Source organism: Corylus avellana, chromosome 1, assembly GCF_965113065.1.
Source record: "Corylus avellana chromosome 1, dhCorAvel1.hap1.2, whole genome shotgun sequence".
Taxonomy (NCBI): Eukaryota; Viridiplantae; Streptophyta; class Magnoliopsida; order Fagales; family Betulaceae; genus Corylus; species Corylus avellana.
This window is the reverse complement of record NC_142490.1, coordinates 1,527,940-1,544,666: the sequence shown is the minus strand read 5'-3', so window position 1 is coordinate 1,544,666 and position 16,727 is coordinate 1,527,940. Positions and strand designations below refer to the sequence as shown.

The following is a 16,727-nucleotide window of genomic DNA, read 5'->3' as shown; positions in this document are numbered from 1 at the left end:
TTTTTTTATTATTATTATTAAAGATCAGTGAAAAGAGGAAAGTAAAAAGAAAAGTAGGAGATACGGGGAGGAGAAAGGCGGCGTTTTATTGTGATAAAAAAAATGTTAATTAAATGTTATTTAAACAGTGAAAAGAGAGAAAGAAGTGGAGAAAGCAAAAATAAAATTTCCGTTGCCGGGACTTGAACCCGGGTCTCTCGGGTGAGAGCCGAGTATCCTGACCAACTAGACTACAACGGATTTGCTTACTAATTTGCCTAAAATATTTATTGTACGTTATTTACAAAGCACTCTTCCTTTTGGGTAAAATTCCCTCACTCCAGGGGAAGGGTTTAGCTGTGTCACTTAAGCCCTCGCTGGGGCATCGTTCAATTCTCCTATCCGTTCTGTCACACTCTCTAAACAACCCTGAGAAACATTTCACCCCTTCTTTCACCTATAACAGGACTTTTGTCAAGGACGTCAGGTAAATTATGCTTTTCCATCTCCTTGTCCCCTTCTGTTTCAAACTTCAATTCTCCGCATTTGGTTTTTGAACTTCCATGGATTTCAGCTTCTCGCACTGCAGGAAGATACAGATAATCATGGAATTGTTAAACTAGGTCGTTCTAAACACTCCGTTTGGTCTAGAATTTCTTGCTTTAGAACCTCAAAGTTTTGATTTTTACCATGACAATGCTTTCCAATCCAAGTTGCTGATATGTCATCAAATTTTGTTTACGCGTTCTGGGTTTTAATAATTTGGAGAACTGTGCTTAGTTCACAAATTGATATTCATAATTTACTAATAAAATGGGAAAATCTTGATATGGGCGAGTTTGTTTATTTGTTGCAGCCATTGGGTTTGTGGTATTATATAGCATAAGTTTTAGTGTAAGAAGCTTGGCAATAGCATAACTTAAAGATGGCTGCATTTGGATTGACCGCTAGTTCCTCGAGATGTCTCCGGGTACCTGGCCCGGGGTCGCTGAATAGGCGAGCGGCAGCTTTTCCTAGTGCTAGTATACCTAAAGAACAGTTTGGGTTTCTTCCAGAAGAAAGGTACTCAACTGTTTAAACTCTGAGTGAGGGCTGTGTACATTATTATAACACTGTCGTGCGTTTGACATGTTGTGATCATACAGGACTTATTGGACTGGTTCTATACGGGGTACGCGGCAATCTCACTTGATCAAGTGTGCAATGGATGCTTCTTATGGTGATATGTCAAATGAACCCCCTGGTAATCTTTTACTTTCTTGACTATTTTATGATTGTTTACACTTTGTCTACGGGGATTTGTACTTAGTGGAGAAAATTCTATTGGAAGGCATGGTTTTGTAAACCTAAACAAAATAAGCATGCTAATTGGGAAACAGATGGTCATTGTGATGCATGGATGTTCAGCTCTTTCTTTGCTTTTAAGGCTGGGAGCTTTACTGTGTTGAGGCTCATAAGTATGTTGGTTGGGATGAATAAAACAACTGTTCACTTTCCAAAAGAAGGATTTTATTAACACATTAGGGTTGGCTGGATTATTGGGCAACCAACAAGTTGTAAATCTAACACTATGTTTGGTAGGAGGGTATGGCGAAGTAGGATTGATGGAGAAGTGAGGGAAGAACGGGAAGGACGTGGAATCCATGTGTGCCTGATATGTATATATATATAAGTAATCATGAAATGCTATTAGAACAAAGAAGAGACCTTAAATATACAGGATGTGTAAAGAATGCTCATCTTGTTTGGTTGGAAGGAGGGGGAAAAAAAAAAAGGAAGGAAGGGGAGGATAGAACTATTATTTACCATTATTCCCTGATTTAAAGGGTTCGAAATATGACGATAAAATTGACAAGTCATGTTTTTCATAAGAGTCCCTCTTGCTCCCTCCAATCTGCCCACTTTGGTTGGGTTGGTTTTGGTGGGCTCAGATGGATTTTTGCTCTCCCTGTCCTTCCATTTCCCCCTCCTCTTAAACAAAGGATTTTGTCTCTCCTCCCCTTTCCCTTCTACCTCTCTTCATCCCTCTCCCTCGCAACAAACAGACTGTAAATGTCCCTGTTACTGAGTGGCTTGGAGACCTCATGCATAAACTGTTTTTGCATGTCTTTTTATGATACGAGAAATTGTGAGCTCCACCTGTGATGTGGAATTTGGTTTTGTGGAGCTATTGCCATTTTTGGACTTATTTGTGCCATGGATGGCTCATCTGTGTAACTTTCTTTCAGATTACCATCTGTTCTTGAACCAAAGTGCATGGAATTTATTAGACAATGTGAATGACACTCTGGGCCTTCGCTCAGGTGTTTTAGAGTGGTGTGGGGTTGGTTTAGGTTCAAATCTTACCAATAAAAAAATAAGGAAGACATGAATGACTCTCTCTCTCACTTGTGCTGAAATTATGCAAGACAGCTAGGGCCTTGCCCTCAGTTCCTCAAGCATAAGGTTGATGAGAACCTTTTCATTGTAAGCATCCTGGTTTATAGTTTGTAGTTGCTTTTCCAGAAAGCTAATATCACAAGTTATCATTTGCTCGTGTAACACATAGTTTATGTATCAGCTTTCTGTAATGCTATAGTTCTTGTCTGATTTATTATTGCTGACCCTATTCTATTAATGTGGTTCACTAAATTCTGTTACAAATGAGCATCATTGATTCCAATCTTTCCTTATCTGCAAGTTCAGCTATCTTTCCTAGAATTAATGTGAGGGACCCATACAAACGACTTGGAATAAGCAGGGAGGCGTCTGAAGATGAAATTCAAGCTGCAAGGAACTTCCTTGTTCGTCAATATGCGGGGCACAAACCAAGTGTGGATGCCATTGAATCAGCCCATGACAAAATAATAATGCAGAAGTTTTATGACAGGAAGAATCCCAAAATTGATGTCAAGAAAAAAGTCCGACAATTCAGGCAGTCCCGTGTTGTTCAGGCTCTTACAGATAGGTTCCGAACTCCCTCGACAAAGTTCATTATAAAGACATCTATTGCATTCGTAGTGCTTGGAGCTCTCACTGTTCTCTTTCCAACTGAAGAAGGCCCAACCCTTCAGGTCGCAATCTCACTGATAGCTACCATATATTTTATATATGATCGTCTGAAGAGCAAAATCCGAGCTTTTCTTTATGGGTATGTGTAATACTATCTGTTTGATTAACTATGGCATAGCCCTGCTGTTTATCATTTAGGTCATTGTTATATACATAATTTTTTTTTCTCGTACCTAACATTGAACTTGGCCCTGGACCCAGTGTCATCTTGTACGTTTTTATAATGGGCTAATATTATTCATGATTATCTCTAATGTCATGACCTTTTCCCAAATTATGCAAACGATTCCAGAATGGCAGCTTATGCTCTTGTCCTTCTGAATTTCAATGCATTCTGGAAACTGCATGCTACTTAAGTGCGGAACTCTCATAGGTCCAAGTCATAAAATTTGTTGCCATGGTGCAGGGCTGGAGCTTTTGCTTTCTCATGGCTGCTGGGAACTTTCTTGATGGTTGCAGTGATTCCACCTGTACCTGTACTTAAAGGCCCGAGGACTTTTGAAGTGATGAGTTCATTGTTAAGTTATGTGATTCTCTGGTTTTCGTCAACTTATCTAAAGTAGGCCAATTATAGCTTATCACAAGGCCCCAAATCTTTTTGGAGTGGAGATCACCAGGTTTTCTTGGTTGCTGGTTCATTCATTTTCTGATTTTGCTTCAAAAAACCGTCATATCTCTAATTCCGGCATCAATACTTCTGGCTATCAAGTGTTAATATTTTGCTAAATGATCCTGGCAGTTTAGGAAGAAAAGGTTTCTGGCAGTTGAGTGTTTTGTTGTTTGGAGAAAGGATGTAAACTAGACAAAGATTCAGATCAGCTTTTGCATTTCATGGTTCCTTGCATTGTTTTTTCAATTGGGTATCTTTCTTGCGGTCAAGTCTTGCCGGATTACATATTGGGGGTGTCTAGCTAAAACCTAAGAACCATGAAATCATCTCTCTCTCTCTCTCTCTCTCAAGTCGTATGGGGGCTAGATTTGATTCCACACAAGAACTTTTGTATGTTGTCTAATTTGTTTGAGCTGTGCTGTGTCCCAAGAATTTGGTGGTTGAAGATATTCTGATTTTAGTTTTTGCTAGACGTAGAACTCTGCCTGAGGATGTTTACAGATTGTCCACAAAAGCTCCCCCGCCTTGTCCTTTCGCCGTGTGCTTTGCTCTTCATGGCTCACTGATTCTCGAATTATATAAACAGATTTTCGGATTCTAGACCCATTGATGTGATTGCAGTACAACTGTGGGATGTGTTTTCGACGCAGAATTATGCATCGAAACTATCATTGGTTTTTGTTCCAGTAAAGGGAAGGAAGGAAAAAAAAATTGTTAAGCTCAAATGCTTAATTAGTGATACAACAAACAAAATAATTACACAAACCAATCTTCCTCGTACCACGTTAGACGTAGGGGGGAGAGAAGAAATGAAGAAAAAAAAAACTTGGCAAAATGATGGAATAAAATAAACTACGCTCTTACTTTTTATAATCAGCTAATAACTTTACTATCTCGTCTAAATCTTGATCTGAACTTCCCCCATTGATGGCAGCCAGGGCTGCATTACTCAACTTTTTGGCTTGGACCCTCTCTGGCCTACCTCCCACAATTGAGATTCTCAATAGTCGAGCCAATTCGGTGGACTCCGGAATGTTCTGATCGCCCTCGCCAACTAGGATTCCCACCCCTAATTGGTCTACCAACAACGTAGAATTCGTGAACTGGTCTGTATCCATTGGCCACGTCAGAATCACAACCCCCGCCGCAATCCCTTCTAGCACCGAGTTCCAACCGCAGTGAGTTAGGAATGCACCGACGGCGCGATGCCTCAGAATGGTCACTTGTGGGGCCCACCCCTTGATCACTAAACCTCTGCCGTCCACACGATCCTCGAACCCATCAGGAATCACACCGTGGTCGTCATGCCCATCGCACAAAATGAACGAGACACCGCTAAGTTCCAGCGCAGCAGTAAGCACATCCATTTGCTTACTAGTCAACACTATACGACTACCAAAGCAAACGTAGACAACCGAGTTGGCGGGATGAGAGTCCAGCCACGTCATGACTTCATAACATGGCACAGAGCTGGCCCCACCTCTGTTAGTCTGTTCCTCCAAATCACCTTCCTCCGGAGGCAATACGGGACCCACAGCCCACACTCGATCATTCCCTAGTTCTCTCTTCAAATGCTCAAAGTAAACGCGTTCCAACTCCGTGAACGAGTTAAACACGAATCCCCAACTCCCGGTATTGGCCAGCATGTTATTTCTGTAGAAGTCCCAATCTGGGTCTCCTTCTTTACTGTTTCTATAGAGGCGAGGGACCTGCCACCAAGGGTAAACAGGGGAATTCGGGATTCTCGGAAGCGACACAAGGAAATTGACGTCGATGTCTGGATCATCGTTCTTCGGTAGGTCGCGGATCAAGGAAAAAACCACCGACATGCCAAAGGCGCCGGCGGGCGAGAAGACGATACGCGGCACGCCGAGTTCGCACGCGAGGTGGTGGGTCCAGCCGAGGAAGAAATCTGAAAGAATAGCCACAGTCGGGGAGGAGTGGGATTGGAACCACTGGAGGAGGATAGGATAGTGAAGGTCACGCAGGGCGCGCATGTTAGCAATGTGCCTCTTTAATGGGGGAGGCGTAATACTACTACTAGTATCAGGAGCGGGGAGGACCAAGTGGTTGAGAGAAGATGGGTGGGATGAGAGGTAGGGATCAAGTAAAGAGAGGTTATTGGGGGTGACCAAAACTGTGACGGTAAGGCCGCGGGTGAGTAACCGCTGGGTGAGGTCGAGGAGGGGTATAATGTGGCTAGCGGTTGGGTAGGGATAAGCGACGATGTGCACGCCGGCGGTGGACATGGTTAACAAGGTTGGGAGGGTATTGGGAGAGGGTTTCCCTTTGTCTGCTGTGCAGTGGTGATCAAATTGCTTTATCTAGAGGATGAGGTTGTGGAGCTAGTGGAATTTCTCTTCTTTGAGCAATTGAGCGAACAACATGACCTAAGGGAAGGAAAGCGAGAGTAATTTCGATTGAGAGAAAGGTAGTTTGCATGACGAACAAGCGGCGCTAATTGCATGGTGGGAGAAGGTCGGTGGAACGCATTATTGTGTACTTTATCAATAATGCTCAACAGCTGTAAATGTCCTACAATCACTAATCAGCATAATTGTAGGGAGTAAGCTCTAACAGTACTATTCACTCTTGGATTACTCTCGAGCATTCATCATCCATTCACTTTCCATTATCCATTCTATCCATTACTATACTCTTCTATTACTAATCAAAGTCATAGACTCATAAAGAACAAGAAATTCTTTACAGATGGCTTCTTTCCTCAGATTGGATTAATCTTTGACGTTATGGTTTATGTTCTAACTTGTTTCTACGTCACGCCTGACTGCAGCAACGGTGGTCGGTTGGCGTGTACAGACATGTTTGCTTTCGTTTAAATTCATGTTATATTGATTTATATAATCCCTCTCAACTCTCAAGGAAAAAACGAAAAGAAATTAATATTCACTGCATGTATGCGTTTTTTCTAATAAACCGAATAGAAAAATCGCAAACCGTAGAAATTTCTTGAAAATTAATTTCCATAAATACCTCTGTAATTCAACCTCCCTTCCATATGGACGACGCCCACTTCATGCCAAGTAAGCAAGCTATCATCCAACGTGGCAAGGGTTGATTGGTGGATGCATGATGGCCTCAAACAGGATATATATATATATATATCGGACTCAGGGTCCAGAACTATAAATGCAGAGAATTATAGCAAAAATGTTGTGTGAAAGAGAAGGCAGAGCACTAGACTTCGAAGTGTTGATATCAAGCACTTTTAAGAGACAATGGCCTCTGCTTCTCTCTTGAAGGCTACACCAGTTGTAGACAAGTCAGAGTGGGTCAAGGGTCAGACTCTTCGCCAAGTGCCAACCTTCGGTCGCCGTGGCCCGGTGCCACCCTGTTGCACCCTCTCCACTACACCTTGCGAGCCGGCTCACATGCCGATGAGCTTGTCAAGACTGCGGTATTTGTTACTACATCAAGATTTCGCATTTCAAGTTTCAACTTGGGTTTTCTCAGTTCACTAACTATTTAAGCTAAGAAAACATGATGAATAACCTCTTTTTTTTTCAAAAAAAAAAGAAATGACTGCTTTCGAAGCAAATTTTTGGACGGACCGGCCACACCGCCACAGGGATACTCAAAATTAATTTAGTAAATTTGTTTTGAGAGAACTGAATGAAAAGAGTTTAGAAAGAGAGATTGGTAATATCTGATTTTGGAAATGTTAAGTCAAATGCTTAATTAATAGTGATACAACAAACAACAGAGTTACATAAACCAATCTTCCTCGTACCACGTTAGACGTAGGGGGGAGAGTAGAAATGAAGAAAAAAAAAAAACTTGGCAAAATGATGGAATAAAATAAACTACGCTCTTACTTTTTATAATCAGCTAATAACTTTACTATCTCGTCTAAATCTTGATCTGAACTTCCCCCTTTGACGGCAACCAGGGCTGCATCACTCAACTTTTTGGCTTGGACCCTCTCTGGCCTACCTCCCACAGTTGAGATTCTCAATAGTCCAGCCAATTCGGTGGACTCCGGAATGTTCTGATCGCCCCCGCCAACTAGGATTCCCACCCCTAATTGGTCTACCAACAACGTAGAATTCGTGAATTGGTCTGCGGCCATTGGCCACGTCAGCATCACAACGCCCGCCGCAATCCCTTCTAGCACCGAGTTCCACCCGCAGTGAGTTAGGAACGCACTCACGGCGCGGTGCCTAAGAATGGCCACCTGTGGGGCCCACCCCTTAATCACTAAACCTCTGCCGTCCACACGATCCTCGAACCCATCAGGAATCACGCCGTGGTCGTCATGGGCGCGTCGCCCATCGGCCTCCCTAACGCACAAAATGAACGAGACACCGCTGAGTTCCAGCGCAGCAGTCAGCACATCCATTTGCTTAGTATTCAACACTGTACGACTACCAAAGCAAACGTAGACAACCGAGTTGGCGGGATGAGAGTCCAGCCACGTCATGACCTCATGACATGGCACAGAGCTGGCTCCGCCTCTGTTAGCCTGTTCCTGCAAATCACCGTCCTCCGGTGGCAATACGGGACCCACAGCCCACACTCGATCATTTCCTAGTTCTCTCTTCAAATGCTCAAAGTAAACGTGTTCCAACTCCGCGAACGAGTTAAACACGAATCCCCAACTCACGGTATTGGCCAGCATGTTATTTCTGTAAAATTCCCAATCTGGGTCTCCTTCTTTACCGTTTCTATAGTGGAGAGGGACCTGCCACCAAGGGTAAACAGGGGAATTCGGGATTCTCGGAAGCGAAACAAGGAAATTGACGTTCTCTGGATCATTGTTCTTCGGTAGGTCGCGGCTCAAGGAAAAAGCCACCGACATGCCAAAGGCGCCGGAAGGCGAGAAGACGAGACGTGGCACGCCGAGCTCGCACGCGAGGTGGTGGGTCCAGCCGAGGAAGAAATCTGAAAGGATAGCCACAGGCGGGGAGGAATGGGATTGGAACCACTGGAGGAGGATAGGATAGTGAAGGTCACGCAGGGCGCGCATGTTAGAGATGTGCCTTTTTTGCGGGGGAGGCGGAATACTAGTATCAGGGGCGGGGAGGACCAAGTGGTTGAGAGAAGATGGGTGGGAGGAGAGGTAGGGGTCAAGTAAAGGGAGGTTATTGGGGGTGACCAAAACGGTGACGGTATGGCCGCGGGTGAGTAACCGCTGGGTGAGGTCGAGGAGGGGTATAATATGGCCAGCGGTTGGGTAGGGGTAAGCGACGATGTGCACGCCGGCGGTGGACATGGTTAACAAAGTTGGGAGGGTATTCGTAGAGGGTTTCCGGTTGTTTGCTGGGCAGTGGCGATAAAATTGCTTTATCTAGAGGATGAGGTTGTCGAGTGGAATTTCTCTTCTTTGAACGAACAACATGAATATGAATACGGGATCACGATAGCTTTCCTCAGTTCTTTGACTTTATAGTTCATGTTCTAACTTGTTTCTACGTCACGCCTGACGGCAGCAACGATGCTTGGTCGGTGGACAAAGTCTTTTTTTAAGAATAGAATACCAAAAAAAAAAAAATCATTTAAAATATATGTGAGAATTATATTCATATTAATCAACTGGGTTGGATTATTGGAGGTTGTTTGCAGCAAAACTTTGTCATAAAGATAGCACTCAATCAATTGTATTATGTGAGCGTGCAAAGAAAAACTTCACACTGCTAGAATTTTTATGGAAAGTGGGCATGTTTTTGAGATTGAATTTGTTTATGGGTTGTAGAAAAGTGTTGCATCTCCTGGGCATGGAATCTTGGCCATGGACGAGTCGAATGCTACTTGTGAAAGTGAAAAGCGTCTGGCCGCAATTGGGCTAGAAATCACCGACGCTAACCGGCAGGCATACCGGACTTCAAGCTTCATACATTCATCTCCTTATTTTACTACGCAAAAAGAATAAAAGAAAAAAAAGAAGATATATATATATATATATATATATATAGGGAGAAGTAAAAAAATTAAGAGAGCAATCCAACTGTGTCTAATATACAGGGATTGATATACATAAAGAGGACAGCCTGGCAATATCTGCACCAGATTTGCATATTAACATTTATTCAGAGGTAATGTCGCGACAAATTTGCATATAATCATCTGTTCAGACGGTAATACAAGGATTAAGGCTAGTTAAACAATCATGTAATACATGTATGTTCCTCAAACCTCACATGGAACGTCTCCTAGCTGAGTCTTGGCACTGCGACAGCCACAAGTCTATTTGCTCTACAATCTCTTGCCTTACTTTGTGAACCGCATCAGGAGAGCTGCAGTTCTCGGCATTCCCTGAGAAGAAAAATCAGAATCAGAAGATATGACATCGACTATTCGCAGGAAGCGTAGACACGAGCATGGCTGTACATGCATACAATATCAGAATGTCTGAATTGGCAACAGCATTTTGGATACAGTTAATGGTTAAATTTTGGTCTCAATTATGTAAGAGCCTCTGAAATATGAAGGCTACCAATAGCCCCCCAGAATTAACTACGTGATGTGTTAGCTTGATCAAGAATGAAAGTTATCACACAAATTTTTCATTCATCAATGGTAATCTAATAATTGGGAAAAGATGGCGCCATGTGCCTTTTCTGCCAGGCTAAAAAGTATTTCTTACAGCTGAGGCTATCCTTTTGACATTTATTGCTTTCCTTTTCTGGAATAAAATTCCACCACATAGGGAATTCATCCATGAAAATACTACACACAAGGGATGACATAAACATTATTCTGAAATAAGCGAGCAATCTCACAGAGCAAACAAATGTAATTTTTTTTTTTAAAAAAAAAAAAAATTATAAGTAAACAAATGTAAAATATTGAGAGCAAGTGCTCAAATAAGCCATTGAAACTCATTCTGGAAGCAGTTGGAAGATATTCCCAAAGGTGATTCTGAATATCACATATTTCATAATGAACATGCAAATTATCAACCCATTTGGAAAACCATGAATTTGTCACGATGAATTGAATCAGAAACTCTAAATGGGTATTGAGAACATGTCAGCTGATACAAGCTACGCATACCTTCAATGCTTAAAGGAGCTTGAGGACATCCTCGCATGTCAGTTCCATGGCCACAATTGTAACAAGAAATGATGTAGGAAGGCACTAGAAAATTCAACACAGATTTTAGTAAAAGAGTAAACACATGATATAAAATGACTGCATAATTGTTGCATGTAGCACTGTAATGAAATATTTCATGAATAAGTGTAATGATTATACCCAAATGAGAGTAATCATATGCAATATACAAATTAAGCGGAAACCACACGAAGATGAATTTTATGAAACCATACACATGGTTTAAAATGACATGTCAGGAATGCCTATTAATATTAATCAGTAGATTAAAATGTATCAATAGAAATGTCTTTGGCACAAGTATAGATCATTTACTACTTGCATCTTTTAAACCTATGTTTTAGCAAGAATTGGCCCGATTTAGTCTGAACTGGAGGCAATTTGGACATATAAGGACTCTACCTCACCTCAATTCAACTATTATAATAGGAATTATATAATTTCAAATCAAGAAATTAGAAACTTACTATCGGTTGATGAAATCTGTTTAGATGCGTGACGCCAGGGATCCTGTGAGCCATTTGTAAAAACAATCTTTGAACCTGCATTTTAAATTTCCATGAGAACACATGAACTATTACCGAATACATTGAAAGTGATTTCATCAAAGCAAGTCAGCAACTATATGCACAAAATAACATTGAGTAAAACACATACTTTCAGCCATCAAATGCAAAAATCAATCTTCTCCTCTAACCCAAACTAATTTCTCTAAAATACGTATTCATATAAATAATAAACCTCCCATTTTTTCTTTTACTTGAATTAATCACTTAGCACATACAGTCTTCAAGTTTCCTGCAATGCAAGCTTCTAACAATTACATGCAGAAAGATAATTTCCCCTATCCATGAAATGACTAATGTAAAAGCAACTTAAAGCAGCAATTGGTTGCTAGGAGATGAAGCTTAGAATATCATATAATGTTTCAGATATTTCCGTGCACACACACAAGTGGGTATGATGGAATGAGAGGGAGAGAGAGAGAGAGGTGTTTGATTTTAATTTTTTTAGATATTACTGGAAATACCCATAGAAAAATAAGTTGTTTGCTAAACTATAAAACAGAGACTAATGGAGAAATCCCCAGCAACTAAATGGATAAATATGGACTGTTACATGCGAATATAGATAAACTGAGAAAGAAAAACATAGAAAACAGAGAAAGGCCAATGTTCATACCCGCAATTTTGGTGCCGCCATAGTAAATATTTGTTCCAGCAACATCAGGATAGATGCCATCTCCAAAGACATTTTTGCAAAGGTCCAGATGGTATCTGCCGCATATGAACAACCAATTTAGAAAAATACACAGATGTGCATTATAGAAAACACAAAACCAACCTGTAAGTAAAGGGCAAGTAAAAACGAATAAAATAAAAAGAGCACATTAAAGAGAACACAGTGATGAGAAACATGCCTTGTGTCAACCTTGCTGGAGCGAATGCTATCGTTTAATGGCGCCACCTGAAAATATGCAACTTCAGTACAAACTTGGAACCACCACAATCGGTCAGCGCTGTCTTCAGTAATAGCAGTGTTTTTCAAGTGTTTCTGATCATATGTTTGAACTTTAACACCAAAACTTCCAAGATAATACTCTTTCACATATTTGGCATATGCTTCCTGCATGAAATAATGTATATTTGCCAATAACAAGAATTAGACAACAAGTGAAAAAGGATATAGCCATCTGGATGAAACCCAAACCCAAACTGTAACATCAGCAGTGCTAACAAGTTGAACAGGGAAAAAGGAACAAAATAAAATAGAACAAAAAAAGAACAATAATCGAATGTAACATGTTACAAGGAAAACAACAGATTGCTCATCTATTAATTAGCTAACGGTAATGACTTATAACCATCAAAGGCAGTTAGAAACAAGGCAGCCATTGATGTTTTTAAAGAATGCCCCAGATGAAACAACCAGATTGATGGCAGGAAAAAGGAGCATACCACCAAATCGTCTCCAGCCTTCTTTGCTTGAACAAGAGGGGAGCATAGTTTATCTGGATTTCCATATTGAAACTGTAAAATTTGAAATATATAAAGATCACAAATTTGTTTAAAATTGAAAAATTGAAAATAGCAACAGAACTAGAAAAGAAACCACACATACCGCTGTAACAGCAGCATCTGCCAGAAAATACAGGAAATCACCATCAATGACGAGCTGCGGTCACAGACTAAAGGTCAACATGGGACGAAGAATATGGAGAACAATTCTTATCAATCTGCATTCTCCAATTTAAATAATATTTTGAGGTACATCATGGTCAAATATTAAAGGAAAAGACTCAAACCTCAGCAGCACCAAACAATGTCTTCACCGCTTTCTGATCTGTTGCAAGTCTTTGTTCAACAAGTTGATTGGTTTCTTGTAATGCAGCTTTACATTCTGGACCAGCTGACTCACCAATCTGCACTTATAACAGAATACTGAAAGATTTTACCCGACAGCTAATAGGAGAGAATTTGCAAGACAGGCAGCATTCTTAAACAAAAGCTTTAGCTCTTCCCTTTTCTTTTTCTTTTTTTTTGAGGGGGGGGGGGGGGAAGGGGAGGGGAAGTTAGCTCTAGAAAGAACATGGGTTTAAAAAAAAGTTATTGATGCGTATATAAGGGGAAAAAAGAGAGCCAATATTGTGTTTACCTGCCGGTCAAATTCAGTGAAGTTATAAACTGCATGAACAACTGCAGAACTTGCAAGGCTTCCACATGTTAAATGAGGGAACTTAAGACGGAACCATGCACTAAGCGCTCCCGAGTACGAGATACCGAAAACGAACCATGGATTTTCAACATTTGATCTATTGAGCTTTAAATCCAAAGATTTCTGCAAGAAAAGTGGATAACAATAAGGCCAGAGAAGATCTGCATTAGAGAATACAGATGAGCAGTGGTTACACTAGAAACTTGGCAACACCCAATGAGATTAAACGAATTTAACTCTCCTTCAAAGCAATGTTAACAAAGATCGCATTTTATTAATTCTTCACTTTTCCAACTCTAGAACATGAAGTACATGACTTACCATTGGGGACATAAACACTAGAGAGTCTCCAAGCAAGATCTTGATATAATATGTTGGAAAACCACTTAATACAAGCTTAAATCTATGGGTTTTGAACCCGATAATGTTATATCAACCACTTGTGTTATTTCCATTCGATGTGAGACTTAACACTCACACGACTAAAACGCTTAATAAATAAGAAGATAACTTGCCTGATAATACTGACGAAAAACAGCCAAATCATAGAGCGCCTGCTTAGATGACAGATACCTCAAATTTTCTGTCTTCAGCGAATTGAAGGGTGAACTTTTCCCATAGTAACGATGCTCAAGAGAAACAACTGCTGCTCCAAACTTCTTTGCTAATACCTATAAAAGACATAACAAGGTTCAAACTTTTTATCCTAAGTAGCATACACACCTAAACCCTAAACCATCAAATTCAATTTTACAATAATCCAAGTCTTTCTTGATTCTAACAAGCATACACACTCACCAAGAGCCATAAAATTCAATTTCACAATAAAGTAAATCTCCTTCTGACCAATTAAAAGCCTATTTGAGGCCACAACCACTAATTTTGGCTAAGAGTCACAAACTTACGCTAATATAGTCATTGGCTATCCCATTGCATGAAGATTCACCACAAATTTTCAGGAAAATCGGTCCATCTGGAAGCCGAAAGTAGTCAAAGAATTCATAGTATCGCTGCTGAAACCGGCGGTGATCCTGCAAATCCATAACACGAATCAGATTTTTATACAGAAATTGTGGCATAGATTCTCGTAATTCAAAGAGAAAATAGTCCAAGAGAGAGAGGTACGTAGGGAGAGAAGTGATCGAGAGTCTGTTGGAACCAGAGCTCCTCCATGGTCAAGTAATTGGCGCTTCCGGACAATTGGTTGAGCAAAGTCCGAGACGGGACGAGGCCATTGTGCTGTTGAGCGAAGGTCGATATCGTCAACAACACGACCCACACCAGCGTCGACGACCTCAGCCTCATCGTCGTTCTCATTGCCTCTTCTCTTCTCTTCTCTTCTTTCAACGGAAGATAACAAACGCTGAGTTTATGATTTTTCTAGTTTTCTATTTTATTTTATGCTTCTAATCAAACATTTCTATGTATTTTCAGGTAGAGTAAAGATACACGTAACTCTTGTCAATTCTTATACCCGCTTAAAATTGCTCTGATTTTTTAAAATTATTATTAGATATTAATTTTTTTTTTTAAGTATTAGATATTAATTTTGGATGTACATAAAAAAAAATAAAAAATAAAAAAAACACACACTAATAAATTAAAGGTTTTCTAACGTAGAAATGCAGTGTTGGTTATATACTCAATACCCATCTTACATTCAGACCATTGGGCTGATGTAATAGGGATAATGCTAGACATTTCAAGGAATTCTTTTTAAAATGCTTTCCAAATGATATGTTAAACTTTTTTTTTCTTAAAAAATTTTCATTCTCTCTTTTTTGTCTTCCACTCCTTCCCAAAATAATATTTTTCACATAATTTAGAAAGGATTTTAGAAAGAATTTTGGGACATCTGGCAGTCCTTCCTGGATGTAATAGTGTTCATCAGCCATTAAATCAGCATTGATTTAAAAAATGATAAAAAAAAATAAAAAAAAAATCAAGATTGATATGCATTGTCATGTCGGTCCAGTAATATAAGAATATAATGAAAAAATGAGTATTTAGAATTACTCGTGAATTGAATAATACAAAATAGTAAACCCCTTTCTAATATTAAATAAATAGACCTCACAAAATTCCAACAACACACTTCCCTATGCTTCGAACAACTTAAGATGAATGTCGAATGAGGTGGTCGAACCGACCAAAGCCAAGTAGCCACTTGTTTGTAACATAGCTTCTGTGGGTCGATAAAACTGCGGCTTCGTTTGATAAATGATTTTGTTTTGATTTTAGTTCGATACTGTAGCAGGAAGTGATTGAAGTGAAAAAAAGTAATAATGTTTTTTTTTAAAAAAAAGTGAAAAAGTAAGAATGTTTAGTATAGAAAAATGAAATTTTTTTGTTTTGTAATGATTTTTTTATTTAAATAATAATAAAAAATAATTGATATGATGTAAAAATTTAAAGAATATTAAAAATTAAAAAAATGTAATGAATAGTGTAGAGCCAAAAACAGGCAAAATCGTCTATCAAACAATGCCTGCATTAAATTACAGCTTTGCTTTATTATTTGATTTATTTCCTTTTTGTTGATCTGCCGCGTCAGCGTTCAAGCCCAAGCCCAGAACCAGGAAAGTCCAGTCCTAAATCCAAAAATGCAACTGCACGACTGGTGCTCCAGTCATAAAACCCGTGATCGTGGGGCCTATTTTCAGAGCCATTGTGGGCCACTTGATTTTGATCGATGTGGAGAACAATTGGGCGCATTAACTACGAGCATACAAGGAGATGCTTCGCTCTGTTGAAAAGGGAAGTTTCCCCATGGCCCTAAGGCCCCCAAAAGAACAAAAGAAGAAGTTTCTCATCGTTTTCTTTCCACCGATTGAATTTGAAGCAAAAAAATAATGGGCAATTTTTTTTTATTTTTTTTTTGGGAGTATTTGATACGGGTACTAGAACTTTTATAACAAATTTCCTACAAATTAATACGACAATTTATGTTAAGAAATCCCATATGGTCATATGGAATAGAATTCTTTATTTATTTATTTTTGCATAATAAGCCTTTAACATCAATAAAATTTGTATAATTATATACTAAATACAAGTTTACTTCACTTTTTCCTCATAGATGAAAAGATACACAAATTTCATTTGTTAAAATAATGACAGTCCTACCTAGCAACAATGAGAGTAAGATCCTTTCTAATTTCAAATAAAATGGAGAGAAGTCATTTTATAATTGATATTTTATTTTGTTTTATCTAACAGTGTATATGATGCCATGTCACTTTATCATGAAATAACTCATTTTCATTTTTTAGCGAAATAGAGAGAATCCTTGTATACA

At 39.5% G+C, this 16,727-nt stretch overlaps 3 protein-coding genes, 1 non-coding gene and 1 pseudogene across 4 annotated transcripts; 1 reads left to right on the top strand and 4 right to left on the bottom strand.

The window, feature by feature from the left end:
* Nucleotides 1–167: 167 nt before the first annotated feature.
* TRNAE-CUC (transfer RNA glutamic acid (anticodon CUC)) lies at nucleotides 168–240 on the bottom strand. Its single transcript has one exon. It is a non-coding gene; the product is annotated as a tRNA-Glu (tRNA).
* Nucleotides 241–348: 108 nt separating this feature from the next.
* LOC132170942 (DnaJ (DUF3353)) lies at nucleotides 349–4,112 on the top strand. Its single transcript, XM_059582102.2, has 5 exons — nucleotides 349–466; nucleotides 836–1,041; nucleotides 1,125–1,222; nucleotides 2,665–3,109; nucleotides 3,437–4,112. The coding sequence occupies exons 2-5, from the start codon at nucleotides 905–907 to the stop codon at nucleotides 3,591–3,593; spliced, it is 837 nt and encodes a 278-aa protein (XP_059438085.2). The 5' UTR covers nucleotides 349–466; nucleotides 836–904; the 3' UTR covers nucleotides 3,594–4,112.
* A 307-nt stretch (nucleotides 4,113–4,419) lies between these two features.
* LOC132170940 (UDP-glycosyltransferase 89B2) lies at nucleotides 4,420–6,194 on the bottom strand. Its single transcript, XM_059582099.2, has one exon. The coding sequence runs from the start codon at nucleotides 5,887–5,889 to the stop codon at nucleotides 4,501–4,503; it is 1,389 nt and encodes a 462-aa protein (XP_059438082.1). The 5' UTR covers nucleotides 5,890–6,194; the 3' UTR covers nucleotides 4,420–4,500.
* A 1,110-nt stretch (nucleotides 6,195–7,304) lies between these two features.
* On the bottom strand, nucleotides 7,305–9,010 carry LOC132171166 (UDP-glycosyltransferase 89B2 pseudogene; annotated as a pseudogene).
* Nucleotides 9,011–9,631: 621 nt separating this feature from the next.
* LOC132170416 (putative serine protease EDA2) lies at nucleotides 9,632–14,846 on the bottom strand. Its single transcript, XM_059581396.2, has 12 exons — nucleotides 14,555–14,846; nucleotides 14,335–14,460; nucleotides 13,945–14,100; nucleotides 13,370–13,552; nucleotides 13,020–13,136; nucleotides 12,836–12,889; nucleotides 12,673–12,744; nucleotides 12,135–12,340; nucleotides 11,897–11,991; nucleotides 11,182–11,256; nucleotides 10,655–10,738; nucleotides 9,632–9,913 (listed from the first exon to the last, which is right to left on the bottom strand). Exons 1-12 carry the CDS (start codon nucleotides 14,744–14,746, stop codon nucleotides 9,795–9,797), a joined length of 1,479 nt encoding a protein of 492 aa, XP_059437379.2. The 5' UTR covers nucleotides 14,747–14,846; the 3' UTR covers nucleotides 9,632–9,794.
* Between the last annotated feature and the right edge of the window lie 1,881 nt (nucleotides 14,847–16,727).

Excerpts from the sequence above, each read along its gene's own strand:
- LOC132170942 (XM_059582102.2), top strand. The coding sequence starts at position 905 with ATGGCTGCATTTGGATTGACCGCTAGTTCCTCGAGATGTCTCCGGGTA. Across the intron at positions 1,042-1,124 it reads GGGTTTCTTCCAGAAGAAAG|GACTTATTGGACTGGTTCTA; the intron begins GTACTCAACTGT and ends GTGATCATACAG. Across the intron at positions 3,110-3,436 it reads ATCCGAGCTTTTCTTTATGG|GGCTGGAGCTTTTGCTTTCT; the intron begins GTATGTGTAATA and ends GCCATGGTGCAG.
- LOC132170940 (XM_059582099.2), bottom strand. The coding sequence starts at position 5,889 with ATGTCCACCGCCGGCGTGCACATCGTCGCTTATCCCTACCCAACCGCT.
- LOC132170416 (XM_059581396.2), bottom strand. The coding sequence starts at position 14,746 with ATGAGAACGACGATGAGGCTGAGGTCGTCGACGCTGGTGTGGGTCGTG. Across the intron at positions 13,137-13,369 it reads TCACTGAATTTGACCGGCAG|ATTGGTGAGTCAGCTGGTCC; the intron begins GTAAACACAATA and ends TTATAAGTGCAG. Across the intron at positions 11,257-11,896 it reads TGGCGGCACCAAAATTGCGG|GTTCAAAGATTGTTTTTACA; the intron begins GTATGAACATTG and ends TTTAAAATGCAG.